The sequence below is a fragment of the Pipistrellus kuhlii genome, unplaced genomic scaffold, assembly GCF_014108245.1.
Source record: "Pipistrellus kuhlii isolate mPipKuh1 unplaced genomic scaffold, mPipKuh1.p scaffold_m20_p_8, whole genome shotgun sequence".
Taxonomy (NCBI): Eukaryota; Metazoa; Chordata; class Mammalia; order Chiroptera; family Vespertilionidae; genus Pipistrellus; species Pipistrellus kuhlii.
In genome coordinates, this window is record NW_023425584.1 from 33,757,546 (window position 1) to 33,775,418 (window position 17,873).

The 17,873-nt window shown below is 38.0% G+C and overlaps 1 protein-coding gene across 11 annotated transcripts in view; it reads right to left on the reverse strand.

Annotated features, from left to right (window-relative positions):
* Positions 1–17,873, reverse strand: part of UIMC1 (ubiquitin interaction motif containing 1) — a 70,274-nt gene continuing 52,401 nt past the window's right edge. For 5 of the 11 annotated variants that reach the window (XM_045576782.1, XM_036425263.2, XM_045576783.1 and 2 more), the window contains 6 exons: positions 10,554–10,610; positions 6,274–6,352; positions 3,672–3,843; positions 2,259–2,322; positions 1,016–1,058; positions 1–500 (listed from right to left, as the gene is read on the reverse strand). In XM_045576782.1, the coding sequence (XP_045432738.1) occupies positions 290–500; positions 1,016–1,058; positions 2,259–2,322; positions 3,672–3,843; positions 6,274–6,352; positions 10,554–10,610 (626 nt within the window). In that variant the 3' untranslated portion in view covers positions 1–289. Of the gene's footprint in view, positions 501–669; positions 735–1,015; positions 1,059–2,258; positions 2,323–3,671; positions 3,844–6,273; positions 6,353–10,553; positions 10,611–17,873 lie in introns of those variants that run through there. The other 6 variants (XM_036425264.1, XM_036425266.2, XM_036425267.2 and 3 more) reach the window with 5 other exon arrangements.

A 17,873-nucleotide genomic window follows, 5' to 3' on the forward strand; every position in this document is an offset into this window, starting at 1 on the left:
AAGATCTCCATCTCATTCAAATAACTTTTCATACAAACATATATAAATATATTTAAATTTTCTTTTAACTATAAGTGAATTCAAACAGGCTGTTATAAAACCGAATACTATATACACAATTGTCTGTATAGATCATAGAAAACACAAAAATCAGAATGCTGAGTGAGTGCTGGTGGTGCAAAATGCCGTGTCAAAACTTGCTCAATAATGAACTGGGAGCCACTAAAGCTTAATGACCATGGTCCATCCTTATTGCTAATGGTTTTGTCAACCTTTGGACCCTAGAAATTCAGGATTTTCTCCTCCTTCCTCTGCCTGCTTTGGACCGTGTCCGGCTGCCTGGCCGGACAGTAAACTGCTTTTTAAAGTCCACTAAGCAATCTGTGGCTTCTGAAATGGAAACAAAAGACTTGATGGGAGACTCATTTAAGTCGAGATGTGCAAGGGAACTCTGCATCTCTCTGCTGCAGCCTGCCTCTTCCATCCCTGGTGAGGGTACCCTAGAGAGAAAGGAAAAATTTTAGAATTCAATATTCAGCTACTAATAAGCACTAAGCATGCATCATGCATTGTAGCAGGGGTTTTTACATATATTATTAATTCACATAATCTTTGTAATCATCCAATCAAATAAGTAATATCATTCCCCTTTTACAGATGAAGACATTGGGTAAATCATGTACCTTAAAGCCACACAGTTATACAGTAAGAGAAGGAGGATTCAAATTCCCAAGCTGCTTGAAATCCAAATCAGAAGAGCAGGGTTGGGTGGGGATAGAGAGGTAGAAAGGAGTAAGAAATAGCTTTTGCTCTGTTTGTTTTAACACTGTAAGTGAACTGAGCTACTTTTCCATCCTTAGCTAAGATATAGGGGGTCACAGAGGCAGAGAGAGTGAGTTCCACATGATTTCTACCTTCTACATTTTGACTATCATACTATTCACAGAACCCAGAACTAGGCCTCTACTTCTTTAGAATTGCTCACAGCCGCACTTCAATGCACACCCCAATTCACCTGAAGGCCACTGTTTCTGAAGACTTGGTCTTAATCTCTGCATCTGTGATAGGAGAGAAAAAGCAATAATGTTGTTAGTAGTGTTGTAGTCATAGCACTTCTCATTGATCATGTGCTTCTTGTATTCTGGGCACTGCTTTTCATCAGGCTTATCCACGTGGCTGCAGACTAATCCCCAATCCCCAGACTAATGGAATGTGAGCATTTAGGATCCAACACTCAGCTGCAGAAGTATGGAGGTGAACACTTTAAATAAACAACCTCTGGATAAATCTACTTCAAATCTGGACTTGAGGAAAAAGGAGTTGCCAAGGGAAGTCCGCCACCTGCAGAGAATCATAACCTGCTGATCCGGAGACAGCAGAACATGGGACTCAGAGAGGCTGCCTTTTTAGAGTCATCGAAAGCCTTAAGCCAAAGTTCCTCTCCCATCTGCATCTGGTGAATTTTAACAATAGCAAATAACAACCACAGTAATGGTAGCAGCTAACGTTTATCCAGGGCCTACTTGTGCCAGGGAATATGTTTGGAGTTTTACTAGATATAAGCCTTGCAATCTGTGAAGTTGGTATTATTAATTCTATGCAATGCTTGTAACCAATCTACTGATCCCTAAATACTAGGCACCAAGAGACAGAATTATTGCCTACAAAAGGAGCATAGGTTGGAACACTAAGCTAAAGGTAACATATGAATGAAGCATATAACATTAGAAGGAAGCAGTAACATTGGTATGTCTGATTTCCCATGCCTGTCCCTTTAACAGGAGTGGAGAACATCTGGCCTATGGGTCATATCATTTGGTCTGACTGCCAAGGCAACCACAGGCAGGACTTAAAATTCAATAAATCTAGGTACTTTTTTTCATAGTAACATAATTTTTAAGTTGTTAATTTTGCATGGTCTGTGAATGATGTTGTAAATAGCCAAATGGTCCTTGGCAGAAAAAAGGTTCCCCACCTCTGCTTGTGTCATTGCCCTGTCATCTGGAAATGTTTTTTCCCAGTTCAACAGGCAGTCCTGGAAGTTTAGGCTTCATAAAACATGAAATGAAATGCATGATGAATAAGACAGGCTATCTCCCATCTTTCTTAGGGAGAGATGACCCAGACCGAGTCTCAAAGGCTTGCTACTCAGGTGAAATGTGTACCCACACAACTCTAACAAATAAGGAATAGGCAGTGCTTCTTTTCACTTGAAGGCCTTGGCCAAAAGCCCAGAAAACTGGCCCTGGGTTCCTCACCTGCAGTCTTGTGCTCAGACTGTTCCAAGAGACTGAGGAGTCGGCCTTCACTGTGGCCTTTTTCCTGTGGCAGAGACAAATAGATGAAAGGGAAGGGAAGGATTACCTCACAGCAGAGAATCTAAAAAACAACTTCCTTAGCCCAGATCACACCTGTCTCCTAAGGAACGAGGTGTGGAGGCGACCTCTAAGAAAGTCTTTTGCTTTCTCATACATGAGGGTATACAAGTTAAAAAGCAAACCGTGATGAAGAGAATATATCTTTATGCCAATATTATCGAGGAACGAATTCGAGTGAAGGCAAATTATTCCACCAAGATCATATTAAATACAAGCAGCCTTTGACCTACTATACATTCTGAGAGATTTAAATATCGAATAGAAAATGACAATTTTGAGGTAAATTCTAGGGGCAGTGATAAGAATAAATTGGCTCTACGGTATAAGCACATACCTATAAAACCTAACTCCAAATCACCACCACAAACCACCCCATTCATACAACGGTTGCTGCTTCTGTCATGACAGATAATGGCTTCTTCATCTTAGCATACAGTGATTGCTATGGAAGCCTATAACACGGAGCTGCTGTTTTATCTTTCTCTCTAAACCAAGACTTGCTCTTCCTAATCTCTAATCACAAAGCCCAGAAAGCACATCCATCTTCCCAGCAACCAGAGGCCAGAGCCACAGCTTCCTAAGGCCAGGCACACAAAGCATTCGAGAGAGCTGATCGCACATATTGGCAGTGGGGGTATGATTGGATAACCTTTCTGGAAAGCAATTTGACAGTATGTTTCACGAGATTTTTAAATGTTTATATCCATTGCTCTAAGAATTCTACTTTAGGAAATTTATTTTAAGAAAATAACCAGTGGTACAAAGACTGATTAATGTTTTAAACACAGTCTTTTAATACAGAAGAACTGGAAAGAATCTGAATGTTCAGTAACGAAAATGATTACTAGTAAGTAACTGTGTAATACAAACATTAAGAGTAATTTTATAAACAGTTTAAAAATAAACCAGGAAAGGTGTTTATGCTACAATGTTAAGTGTACACACACACACACACACACACACAGACTGTATGGTGCCAACAACATTAAAAATGTATAGAAAAAAAGACTGGAAGAAATTAAAGTTGATAATGTCCCCTGATTCCTCATACTTCTTCATTTATCTTAATTTTTTATTATAGTTTATATTCAGTATCTTCACACTTAAAAAAAAACTACTTCCCATATTTCCTACAACGAACATACTATTTTTAATTAAAAGAAAAAAACATTTTTAAAAGTACAAATTTTGTTTTAAGATAAACAGAAGAAAAGGAGGGAGAAAAGAGGAGAAAACCCCAGAACAGAACTGTGGAAGGATAGGTAGCCTTTCCTGTTAAAACACTCCACTTACCTTTGGGTTCCTCAGCCACTGCCGCTGCTTCCCCTCCTCAGCTGAGTGTACTCTCCCACTCTCTGCAGGCCCGTCTCCCTGGTCATGCCTTGCAAGCTGGAGACAGGACTCTACATGACACTGGTACTCTTTGAATGGGACCAAGGATTTACACAGATAACACTTCTCATTCCTAGCCAATCAGAAGAAAGAGAGAAAAAGCAGTTTTAAGGTTTGCTTTTGCCACTGGGCTCCTGGATATGTCTCAAATCATGTTTTTACGTCTCAAAGTTATTCTGTGGAGGAGACATGTCAACCAATGCAGAGTTGCTCAGCAGGGCTGCCAATAAAACTAACCCAATGACAATCAAAAGGACTGAGTGATTAGTGGTTTTCCCAGGCTGTTTCTCTGTACCCTGCTGTTGCAGCCGTGGGATGGTAATAAAACCAGCACTTCTAACTATCTCAAACAATGCTGATTGCTCTTTAGACATAAAATATTCTGTCAAACTCTTCTGAAATTAAGTTTAATCGTTTTTTCAAAGGGAAGTTAAAATTTAGACAGAAAAGGGAGCATCAAAAGCATTAAACCAAGATGACAATTTTACCAGCATAGATGAAATTGCCTGATTAGTAAGTCAAGTCTGTCCATATGCTGACTTCCTTAATCCTACAACCTGCAACATCACCTAGGAAGTTACCAAAACCATGTGGTTCTGCCAAAGGCTTCTGCATAATTTCATACACATAGTTTTTTTTTTTTTTTAATCATTTTGTAACAGTTCAGTTTGTGGAAAGAGATGAAATTATAAGGAGAATTGGACATTGGTGAAAAAGGAATCATTGAGAACAAAGGAAGAAAATGAACAATTATTAAGTATTTAATAATGGCTGAAGGTGCTTTAAATACAATTTCTCAATTAATTCCCAGCCTTACTAAGAAGGTCCTTTTCCCCCCAAGGTTCTATAGCTAATAAATGTCAGAAGCCAGGTTTGCCTGACTCAAGATCATCTCAGTTTTAAGAAGCTAAAGGAAACTTTTCAAAGTTTGCTATTTTATTTTAGATTTCTCTTTCTGGCCATTACAACTCAATTACTACAGCAAGGAAAATTTGGATTGGCTCTAGGGAAGAATTTCTCTAGAGGTTTTTAAAATAGAAGAAGTAAGTCTCAAGTATTTAATCATCTCGGAGAATGCAAGTAAAACTCTTCCTTATGAGAAAAGCAGTCTACGGCCATACCACCCTGATCTTGGAAGCTAAGCAGGATCGGACCTGGTTAGTACTTGGATGGGAGAAAAGCAGACCAGTGAACCTTGCACAGTTTATCAATTAATGCAAAAACATTTATTAATCTCCTACTATGTGAAAGATGGCATCACTGAGGAAGGAGCATGTCCAAGTAGGCTTTGTCAGTTCTGCCCTCATGATCTCAACCAGTTACTTACAATTTCTCTTCAGTTTCTTTATTAAAAGAAAAAAGGATAACTGCCTTAAAAGCTATTGTAACAGTTATATAGTAAATAAAGCACCTAGCACAATGGCTGGTACACAGTATTAGGTACTCAACAAATAGGTTTTATTGTTGTTGCTGTCTCAGACACATTTTATTTGATGCTGAAGAATAGAGTATGAATGAAGGCAAGTATCTGCCTTCAGATAACTAACAGCCTAGCCAAGGAAACAGAAATCTCAAAAATGAACAAAACAAATTACTGCAATACACTGTGATGAATACAGTCCTAGAAGAATGTCCACATGACAGTGATTCCAAAAGGAGCAAGGGATCAACTCTGCTCAACTGGATTGGAGAAGGAAACTCTAAAATGTAGGGTCTAAATCTGTTTCTAAGGTAAACATTTCTGCCTAATGACTAACTGCTCTAATGTACTATTGGTAATATCTTTACTGTTGGGAAAAAGCACTCAAACCCAACCCCTTAAAATGTGCTTTCTTGTCAAACTGCAACCCACAACCCAAGGAAGTCTTCTATATTGCCCAACCTTTTGCAACCCAACTTCTGTTATCATTATATCACAAAATAGCTCGCTGCTTCCCCAAAGCACTAAGAAGTAAATTCAAAGAAAAAAAAAATTTAATTTTAAAATTAGTTTAATGCAACCAAAACAGTGGGGTAAACTGTACATAAAAAACTATTACACAGACACACACACATTTTAAGTTATGAGGAATAAAGTTTATTTTGGTAGATAATGTTAAAATTAAAGTTGCAGACGTGAGTAACATAACTCAACATCCTTAATTTGGTATGTGTGACACATTTTCTTGCTTTCTTGTATTCTACTAAATCACCATATCTAAACTGTTTTTATAAAACTAACATTGAAATTTAGCTTTACTGTTTTCACTTATGCTCTGATTCTAAAGTTAAGAACAATGTGGAAGTGGAGTGGATAGCAGAATTTTTTAGGGTAATAAAAAGGGATATACAGAGGCCACATACATTGACATAAAATGAGAATAAAAAAAAAGAAATTCAGTCATCCAAGCAACAAAGTGATTGGCAGGCCAAAGAAACCCAGGGAAAGAGAAAAATTGGTCTTTTTTTTTGTTTTGTTTTTTGATTCAAGCAATGGTATGTTAAACACAGCGTACATACTTACTTCTCAATGTCTAAGGAAGTCTGGGCCACTATTCCACTGTCCCTCTTGCTCTGGGCCTCTATTTGTCTCCAAGTCAACACTTTCAACAAAAAATGAAGAAAAGCTATCAGTTAGCAGTAGACTCTGAATATAAAAGACAAAATGTATAACAAGAAGCAAAGTTTAAAATCCTACTCCATGCACTGTCTTGAGACATGCACTGTCTGAGAAACTTCTGACTTTCTAGTACAGAGAATACACCTGGAAATATGTACTGAAACTGCCAGCTACAAGATATGTCCGTGTTTGCTAATGAGATCTATTTATCCCTATTTGCCATAGTACCTAAAAACCTAGTCCACACCAAGACAGGTTTTTGTGTACTACCCCAACCTGCAGTATCTGAGAGAGAGATTTATACCTTTCCAACCAAAATTCTCACTGGCTTAAATTGAACATAAGGCAATTAAGGTCCATTCCCTCCCCTTCCCACTCATCTTCAAATAATATGTTATCAAGACAAATCTCCTAACTCTATACTTGGGTAACTACACTGTTGTGTAGCCCCTCTCCCCTTAAACACAGAACTTTATATTTGTCCCAGTTTTTTTTTGTGTGTGTGTGTGTGTGTGTGTGTGTTTTGTTTGTTTTTTGGCAATAGTTTACTGACTTTTAGAGAGAGAGGGAAGAGAGGGAGAGAGAGAAACATCAAAAATGTGAGAGTATACTAGTAACATTTATGTGCTGTCTCCTGAATGCCCCTACCTGGCATGTGCCCTTGACTAGGAAATTGAACTGGCAACCTTCTGGTATATGGGACAATGCCTGACCAATGAGCAACACCAGCCAGGAATGTCCTTGTTCTTTTCAGGTGAACATTGCAGTCTGTCAAGTTCATCTGCAATATTGATTCTGTCATCTAATGTTATTAGCTCTCTTTTCCAGTTTTGTGTCATCTGCATATATGACAATCATCTTCATCCATATTTACAGAGAATCTTTAATATGTGAGTAATTTGGGGAGATATAGGAAATTATGAGGTGGGGTTCTTGCCCTAAGGAGCTTACAATGTATTAAGGGAGACAACATACACTCAAATAACTATAACACCAAGTATAAAGAGACATGCATAATAAAACAAGATGATACACACAAGTAACTATTAATAGCGTTTGTCTCTGTGGAGGAAGACAGCGACACTTGAGGACTGAATTAGGAAGATGGTATGTTTTTCACCATATACTTTCTGTACTGTTGAATTAAGAATTAAAAGGGAGAGAAAGAGAGCAGAGTACAGAGAAAGTAGGTAATCTATTTCTAAGGTTCCTTCCACCCCAGAGATTTTATAAGTAAAAATAAAGTACTGCAGGAGAAAAATATCCTGAACATAGTTATATAGCCTTCAAATCCTCCTGCTACTCTATCAGCCAGCCCACATTTCTCCATCTTATGTACAAGGACTTCATGAGAGATTTTATCAAGGGCACTGCTAAAATCAATTCTTAAAAGGTTGGCACCTCACAGATTACAAAAACTTTTAAAGGTTGTTTTTCCTCTCTCTCTTTCCATTTGTTCCCCCATCTTGACTACCCAGTATTTTTTCCAAAAGAAATACTTGGGAACACTCCACAGACAGGGCTGGAAAAAAATTGCTTCTAGCACTTTATATATACCTCTATTGCACTTAGCACATTTCTTGTTATTTGTTTGTATGTCAGTCTCCTTTGTACATCATGCAACTTTCTGAATTTAGAGATTCTGAGTTTTGTTTTGATCTCTTCAGCATCCTCAGCAAAATCTAGCACATATTAGACACTAATAAATATTTGCCAATTAAATCATAGCAATAGATTCAAGGAGGAAAAAAAGAGCTCTTGTTTTATGAGGACCTGCTCTGTACCAGAGACTTTATAATCATAATCTCAATCCTTAGAACAAAATCTACAAGGCATATGTCATTATTCATACTTTATAGATGATTAAATATTAAATAACTGATCAAGATCACAAAGCCAAAACAACAACAACAAACCACAATACAAGTCTGACGTAAAAGAGGCATATGTTCTCTGATAAGAGTAGGCTACCTCTCCTGGAAAATAAAAGGGTAAAGGATGGGAAAAGAAAAAGTGTTAAGTAGTAAGTGAGTAGGCAGGTGGAAAAGCATCTGAGGGGAGAGAGTTGGCAGATTGCTGGGAACCACATACTAATTCTATTATTTAATGTTAGAATCAGGACGGACTGGACTGGGCCTTGCAGCTAAGTTTTCCCTACAAAGAAATAGAAAAGTGTAAGTTGCTCTTAAAGGAGCTTCCAACTCCAGTTTATAAGGGTTGGGACAATCACTTCAACCAGGAGCTGGCAGAGAATTCAGTATGAAACTGAAATCCAAAACCCTTGCTGCTGGTGACAAGAGCCAAAGATTTCAAAAAGGAACAATGGAGTCTGAGAACAACTACCAGGAAAACAACCACCAGGCAAGGTAAGCAAAATGGAGGAGAGGAAGGATGTCACCAAGATCTGAGAGATGGAAACACTCTAAGGAATTGCCCTTGGGACTTGCCTCGATCCGGGTAAGACAAAAGAAAGCAGTAATGCTTGTGGAATAAAGTACACTAACTTTAGAGTTGGACAAAATGATGTCCAAACTGGGACTCTACTAGCTATTCATCATAGTCAAATAACTTAAGCTGAGTATTAGTTTGAGTTATCTACAAAATGAGATGATACAGCATCTATCCTCATGAGTTTTGGTAAGAATCACATCAGGTAATCCAAATAAGCTGTAAGAGTTTCCAGCCCACAGAAAGCACTCATCAAACATAAGTTGTTAATTGTAATTATCATTATTATTTCTCCAGACTTATTTTTTAGCCTTAGCCAAAGATTTAAGCCCATCCTTAAGATAAGCACTTCTCAACCTGTCTAAAATTTGAGTTAGGTCTTAGTTTTAAGTGGTTCCCATACTGATTTGTACAAACAGAATGAACAGCAAATAACCAAAGAATTATAGAACAATTATCAATACTATGTAAATATCAGCACATTTGTTTCCAAAAATCCAAAGACAAGCAATCACAAATAAAGCATATGGCCTAGAACTATAAGAGTGAAACAAATGGCTCCTTGAGGAGTAGAAATTATATATACAAAGAAGAGAGATTTGTCATTCTCAATTTATCTCCCTCAACCTCAAAACCACCTCAGCAGAAAATAAGAGGAGGCCATAGACTTTATGTTCCTAGTAAAAGTGCCCCTCACCCAGCCAGATACTCCTCAGTGGGCTGTAAGAGGAAGAAGGAAAGGTGCACTTCACCTGCATGCTGCCTGCCTCAATGTGCTGACCTCCCATAAGAACTAGCCTAATAGCAATGTGGCTATTTAAATTTAAATCTTAATTAGAATCTATAATAATAAAAGCATAATATGCTAATTAGATCAGATAGCTGAATGACCTTCCCGATGTCCTTCCAGACAAAGCAGGGCTGAAGCAGAGGGTGAGGCAGAGGTGGTTAGGAGCGATCAGACAGGCAGGCAAGCAATTAGGGGAGATCAGGCAGGCAGGCAGAGTGGTTAGGGGCAATCAGGCAGGCAGGCGAATGGTTAGGGGCGATTAGTCAGGTAGGCGAGTGATTAGGGGCAATCCGCAGGCAGGCAGAGTGGTTAGGGGCAATCAGGTAGGCAGGCAGGCAGGCAGGCAAGCAAGCGGTTAGCAGTCACGGATTACAAGAGGGATGTCCAAGAAGTCACTGATTGCAAGAAGGTGCAGGCAAGGCTGAGGGACCCCCACTCCCCGCCATGCATGAATTTCTGGGCCTCTAGTTAAATATAATTTAAAATTCATCTCAGTCCCATGAGCCACATTTTATGTGCTCAATAGCCATGTGACTACGGCTTTCATATTTGACTCCACAGATATAGAACATTTCTGTCATTACAGACAGTTCTATTGCCTAGCACTGCTTCTTTAAGAGATAACCAGGATAAAACATGCCTTGTTTGTTTACCTTGACACCACAAGAAATCCAAGCCTCCCTGGCATCTCTCATCCCCACAAAACTCTACTCTGACTCTGGGAAGGCTTTTCTAATCTGACCCAATCATCCACTCCTACTCTCGAAATGACTCTGCCTTCTGGAATTCCGGCCAGTGATCAACAACCCCCCGTCACACACTCCCATGACATTCTCAGCCTCCTCTGAACATTCTCTTCATCTCCTTGATCTCACTGAAAGATGGCTGTCCTCGGAGGATACTTCTTTGCCTTGTACCTTCTTCCTCACACCATAGCAATACTGACCTGGGGTTGGGGTAGATATCCTCTTCTTCCTCGTTGCTTCCAGCCTACTGGAAAAACCTAGTTTGAAGCACAAATCAGTGTTACCCCTGCTACCCAACCCTGAAGTAGTCATTGCTTGTTCTCCTGATCACCTGCCCTCCACGAGCCACCCACATTTCCCAACCATTCAATGAAAATTTTAATATATCACTGTCTTTCTCTTCACCACTCCTGCCATCATTCTTGGTGATTTAAATATCTATAAACTGTATTACACTGAAGCATATCAAGTTGTAGATTTTATAGGTTTCAACCTAAGGTATGATGCATCAAATGCTCTTGCCTCTCAGTTCCTTGATGACTATCCCAGCCTTTCTCAGGGGGGGGGTTCTGAGAAAGAAGTAAGCCTAATGCCTTGAGGCATACATTGTATGTGATGAGTTGATCTTTGTCCGCTGCATCTAGAATAGTTGGTACCAGTTTTGTACCATCCTTGAGAGAAGTAGGATAACAATCTGTTCATTGTCTATGTTTCATGATTCCAATGAGAAACCCTGGTTGTAATAGTGCCACTTATAAGCTCTCAATTTCAGATGTCCCATTTTCTGACCACCACCACTGATCTTTTCTGACTCCCTCTAAATACCTTAACTCCAATAATTTCTCAGCCTCTCTAGGATATCTAATTCCAAACTATCACTTTTTTCAGTGTTCTTTGCCCTCTTATGTTCTCAATTTCCTTCTTTCCTAAGTTAGATCTCATGGTTATCTAATCATTCCCTTGAGTATTCCCTCAACTTACTTCTAATTTCTTTTGCACTCCTTGGCAAAACCCAATTTTAGTTAAGTCCAGCACTCCACCTATTATTTGTTCCTACCTAAGCAGCACAACAGTGCCAACTGAGCTCACATTATATTTAAGTCCACAAACTTCAATAGGCCCCTCAAGTACTGCCTATCAATCACACCCCCCAATAAATATATTTCCAGTCAGTATATTCTTGTACTCTCCCAGAGTTTATTTCATATCTTTTCCACAATCATCATACCTCCAATACCCATCCTTACTCAGCTGTCATCATTCTTTTTTGTTTTAATATAAAACTTTATTGAGCTATAATTAACATATATTCAATAGTTTTGAGTATATCCAGAGTTGTATAACCATCACCATACCAATTTTAGAACATTTTGTTAACTGAAAAAGAAATCTGTTCTTATTAACATTCATACTCAATTTCCCCCCATACTCTCAGCCCTAGGCAATCATTAATCTGTGGATTGACTATTCTGGTCATAGCCTATAAATGGAATCATACAATATATGGGCTTTTGTAACTGGCTTCCTTCATTTAACGTATGTTTTCATGTTACAGCATGTGTAAACATGCTCAAAGTCACTAATCATCTGAGAGATGCAAATTAAAACAACGAGATACCACCCCACACCTGTCAGAATGGTAATCATTAACAAATCAACAAATGACAAGTGCTGGAGAGGATTCTACTGTTGGTGGGAATGCAGACTGGTGCAGACACTGTGGAAAACAGTATGGCATTTCCTCAAACAATTTTAAATGGAACTGCCATTTGACCCAGTAATACCACTTCTAGGAATATATCACAAGAAAACAGAAACACCAATCAGAAAGGATATATCACCCCTATGTTCATAGCAGCACAATTTACAATAGCTAAGATTTGGAAACAGCCTAAATGCCCATCAGCAGATTAGCGGATTAAAAAACTATGGTACATCTACACAATGGAATACTAGCTGCTAAAAAAAAAAAAAAAGGATTTCTTACCATTTACATCAGCATGGATGGAACTGGAGAGCATTATGCTAAGTGAAATAAGCCAGTCAGTGAAAGAAAAATACATGATCTCACTATTTGTGGATAATAAAGAACATTATAACCTGATGAACAAAAAGGTAGATACAGAGGCAGAGAAGCATTGAACAGACTGTTAAATTAAACTGGGAAGCCTAGCGGGGGTTGGGGGAATGGTAAGAGATCAACTGAAGGACTTGAATGCATGTATATAAGCATAACCAATGGACGTAAGACCCTGGGGCGGGGGGGGGGGGGGGGGGGGGTAACATTGCTGGGGAGTAGAGGAGGCCGGGGGAAGGTCAATGGGGGGGAAAAAAGGAGACATATATACTACTATTTATAATACTTTAAACAATTTAAAAAAAAAGACTGAAAGGAAATATACTAAAATATCAACTAAGTGGGTGGGAAGAAGAGGTGTTGGGTGATTATTTGGGATGATTATTTTTCTATTTTGCCAATTTTTTTCAGTGAGCATATACCACTTTTCATTTTAAAAATTATTTAAATATTGACACCTCAATATTTAAAAAACAAGTCTAGGCAAGGATCAACAGTGACCTTTATCAAGGTTCCTATGAAAATGAAACGAATGACAATGGAACATAATACAAATATGTGAGTTTTAAAATGTTTTATAATATGAACAAAATATATGTATAAACCAATCATCCAACTTAAGAACTAGACAATACCAATACAAATTAGCTATGTGCTTCTTCCTGATTCCATCCTTTATCTCCACACAAGCAGCCTTTATTCTCAAAACTGTTATTACTTTGTTCTTATACCACAGTCTTACCATAAATTCTTAAAACAATATATTGACTATCATACTGGATTTAGTATTCTCAAACTTTTTTTAATCTGAACTCTTTGGAGAATAAGCTTTTGAATTAATGTATATCCAGCTCTAGCTGCTTTCTAAGTACTATATGTGATCTTGGGAAATTATTTTCCTGTCAAGCCTCAGTTTCCTCTTCCATAAAAGTGGAATAATATCTGTTTCAAAAGGTTGTTGTGAGAATTAAAACAGAATATACAAAAAGCATAGTTCCCAGTATATAATATGTGCTCATAAATGGTAGTTATTGTTGGTTACAATTAGTTATGATTTATAAAGACTTGAAAAATTAAATCCTTTTGCTTAATGGAAAAATAACATCTTGCTATTAAGAGTTTCCTTTATATTAGGCCCTGAGAAAATTCCTTATTAGCAAGTCAGTCTGTGAACAGTCAATCTCCATAGCCACCACAGAAGTAATTCCAATAGTTTGTCTGGTCGATCCTTTGACTTTGCACGTATGCTTTTACAGAGGTGACTCATGTCACATTAACTCAGTTTACTAGGAAATAGTCTGAATCCATATAACTGTTTCTTCCAGGTAATTGAAAAGCTGACAAGGTCATGTCTGATGAGATAAGATTCCATGTTTGCATTCAGGAGTGAAGGATTTTAGTATACTGACTTCCCAAAACTGACTGAGGCTTCTATGGTGTCTTTGCCCTGACTATGTATATCCCCGTCTCCACATGTGGAAAGACAGACAGAAGAACATAATAATGAAAAGACGCTAGCTCTAGAGTCAGGGAGACCTGGGCTCGGGACCAAACTTTGCTGCTTATTAACTGATGCTGGACAAGTACTGAATTTCTCTGATACCAGTTTCCTCACAGGTAAATTGGAAATAACAATAACACCCTGTAAGGTAATTATAGTCCTGATGAGTCCTAAAGGAGATGACTGTTCTAATATTAATTCCTTGAATTTTCTTTCTTAACATGCTCTAAATCAGCAATTTTCAACTCTTTTCAACTCATGGCACACCTAAACTAATTATTAGAATTCTGCAGCACACCAAAAATACATTTTTTTATCTGACAAAAAAAGAAGAAGTATAATTTGTATTCATTCACACATGATGGCTATTGTTGTGTTGGCTGTTGTCATTTTTTATTTGACAATCTAAAAGAAAAGAGGTCAGTGCTCCTGACTAAATAGTCAGGTATTGATGTTTTTAAAATTCTTGCAGCACACCCAGTTGAAAATTGTTCTGGGTGACTAAATTAAAAAGTATGACTAGATCATAAAGTAAGAGAACTTCTTTAAAGTAGTTTTTAGCTGTTAATATTCCTTTAACACATAATGCTTTGGGTATTAACTCAGGTGTTAATAAGAGCTATTTTATTTTTCAAGGAAGGAATACGCAGACTTAGCAGGAAAAAAAATTGCTGAAAGAAATCTTGAAGCCTGGCTCTTCAGCAGCAAGGCACAGTGAGTAGAAGTAAGCAGAGAGCCCTAACCAGTTTGGCTCAGTGGATAGAGTGTCAGCCTGCAGACTGAAGGGTCCCAGGTTCAATTCCGGTCAAGGGCATGTACCTTGGTTGCGGGCACATCCCCAGTAGGGGGTGTACAGGAGGCAGATCCATATTTCTAACTCTCTATCCCTCTCCCTTCCTTTCTGTAAAAAATCAATTATTTATATATATATATATATATATATATATATATATATATATAATATATATATATATATATATATATTTTTTTTTTTTTTTTTTTTTTTTAAGTAGTAGTAAGCAAAGACAGTCCATATTGAGAAGAACAAGATGGGAACAGCAAAGGCACTGAGGACTCAAAAGGACACATTACATTCAGGCTGCCATTTCACATACCACATCATACAGCAACTTTATTGATGTGCCATAGTGGGGCTGCTTATGAGGAAATGTTCCACAGAGAGGTTGAACAAAAGTTTTCAAAAGACAACTAAGACAACCCTATACCAGACCACCACTTCCTACCTCTTAACTCCCTCCTTCCATAATCAATGGCAATGAATTCTTTACCCTTTCTCCTTGCTGCCCACTCCCCTTCTTAATTCTGGATGAATTCTAATACTCTGTTTCTCATATCAGCGCCACTTCTGCTTCAAGAAATAAAAGCTTTGACAACATTCACACAAGAAGGGGGTTGCTGCCCCAGCTGCATAAATCTGGAAACTTGGTAAAAACTGATGGGTGGGTAGGAAAATTTCGAAAGCACCTTCAAAGCAAAAGGCAATTGCCTTATAAAGAACTCATGTAAACTCTTAATAAAAATACTAAGAAACTGCTCTAGCCGGTTTGGCTCAGTGGACAGAGCATCGGCCTCCAGATTGAAGGGTCCCAGGTTCGATTCCGGTTAGGGGCACATGCCCAGTTGCAGGCTTGATTCCCAGAAGGGCAGGAGGCAGCTGATCAATGATTATCTCTCTTCACTGATGTTTCTATCTCTCTCCCCCTTTCCCTTCCTTTCTGAAATCAATAAAAATATATTTTTAATAAATAAATAAATAAATAAGAAATACTAAGAAACCAAGTTCAGAGAACACAAAGAAGATTTCAACTTTACTACTAATCAAAGAAGTATAATGAAATTTCATCGATTATCAGAAATATGCCAAGCTTTTTTTTAAAAAATTATATTTCTCATTATTTGGAATGGTATGATGAGAGGTGCACTTTGCTACTAGTGAGAATTTAAATGAGTATAACCTTCCAATAAAGCAATCTAAAAACTTTATACATATAACCCAGTAATTCCACTTTTAGTAAGCCCGTTTAAAAAAGAAAGAAAAGCAAGAACTCTTATTAGAAATTCAGAAAATTTATACATTTCAAGGCTCATCAAACTTTTAATAATAAAAAAAAAGATGTAAAACCCATGCTTGATATTAGGTAACACTGAAGTAAGACTCTGTTCTTTTTCTTACCACACCCCTGTGAAACAGATGAGATCCTTCCTCCTCTGTGAGTGGTTCAGGCCTCTGGTTTAGCACTTCACCTGATTTGTATCATACTTAGTTGTGCCCAAGTCTGATTGCCTCACTGCATTGTGAATTCCCTGAGTATAAATTTGAGGTCCCATCCAGCTTTATACCATATCACTAATCACCTCTCAAGTACACCCTGCCCCCCAGGACTAATAGCAAGACACAAGCATTTTTGTTAAGTTGAATCACTACACAAAGCAAATTAATCAATGGCTTCAGAGATAGTTTTATACACATAAAGGTATCTGAGCCGAGACCGGTTTGGCTCAATGGATAGAGCGTCGGCTTGGGGACTGAAAGGTCACGGGTTCGATTCGGGTCAAGGGCATATACCTTGGTTGCAGGCATATCCCCAGTCGGGGGTGTGCAAGAGGCAGCTGATCAATGACTCTCTCATCGATGTTTCTAACTCTCTATCTCTCTCCCTTCCTCTCTGTACAAAATCAATAAAATATATTAAAAAAAAAAAAAAAAAAAAAAGACATCTGACCCTAAAAAGTTGCTCAGTGGTTAGAGCATAGGACTGCTGACCGAAGGGTCTGAGGTTTGATTTTCGGTCAAGGTCTCACCACCACCACCACCACCACCACCACCACCACCACCACGCCCCCTACCGCCCATAACCTTCCACTACCTCTAAAAAACAACAAAAAACAACAAAAAACAACTCAACTTTCAGGCAGCAATCCCAGGTCACATCCCTGATTCTAAAAGGCTCCAGCCTAGCAATTGCTCAATAAAGCTTTGTATAGAAAGATTTTTTTTTTGAAAAGACAAGGCAAAGACAATATTTATAACTAACCTAATTTTACCACAATTTGGAATAAACTCAATCCCAATAGATTATAGGAATGAGGCTTAACAGAAAAAAGAAAAACCCTATGTGTTGAATGGACAAGTTAAGTGAAAAGATGGGAGAAAGACATCAGCTCTGCCTGAAGCCTATAACAGACTTCTCAATTACTATACAAACTTTCTCTTTTTTGCTTAAGGTTACTTAATTATATTTCCAACATTTGCATCTGAAAGAGTCCTACATACTACAATGGGGTAAGCATACAGTTATTTTACAGTTGGAAAAAACTGTCTCATATTAATTCATAAAACTCAAGTTACTGGTACATTTGTTGTTCTCCAACTGCCTATTATTCCGTTTCATACTGCCCACACTACAACCACATTAAATTGCTTGCTTTTTCCTGTACATCCTTCACATTCTTCTATTCATGTGATTTTTGTCTACTGTTCTTTTACATTAATGCCCTTCCCTCTTAATCTCTAATCACATTTCCTCTGAAACAGCAAGGATTTTATCTGTATGTCCCTTAGTAGATTTGACCTTGTATTACAGTTATTCATGTGCATATCTTATCTACTCAACTGCTCTGTGTTTGGACTTGTGTATCTCCCCACAGGTCAGTCTGTCTCCCAAATCCATGTTATTTCTATTAAACCTATGCTATTTCCCAAGAGCGCTGAGTGAACACCTCTTTAGTTAGGTATCAACAGCAATATATTTAATCTAATTGTCCTGGGTATCACAAAAGCCACATTAATATAAGTGAGAGGACTGAATGGGGTGCAAATTACATTCAGGTAGGCAAATATATGTATATATTAAAGAAAAAAATCAATTTTGTCCAGTTAAAGAAATGATTTTTGCTGAGTCACCCAAGTCAAGTCCTTTT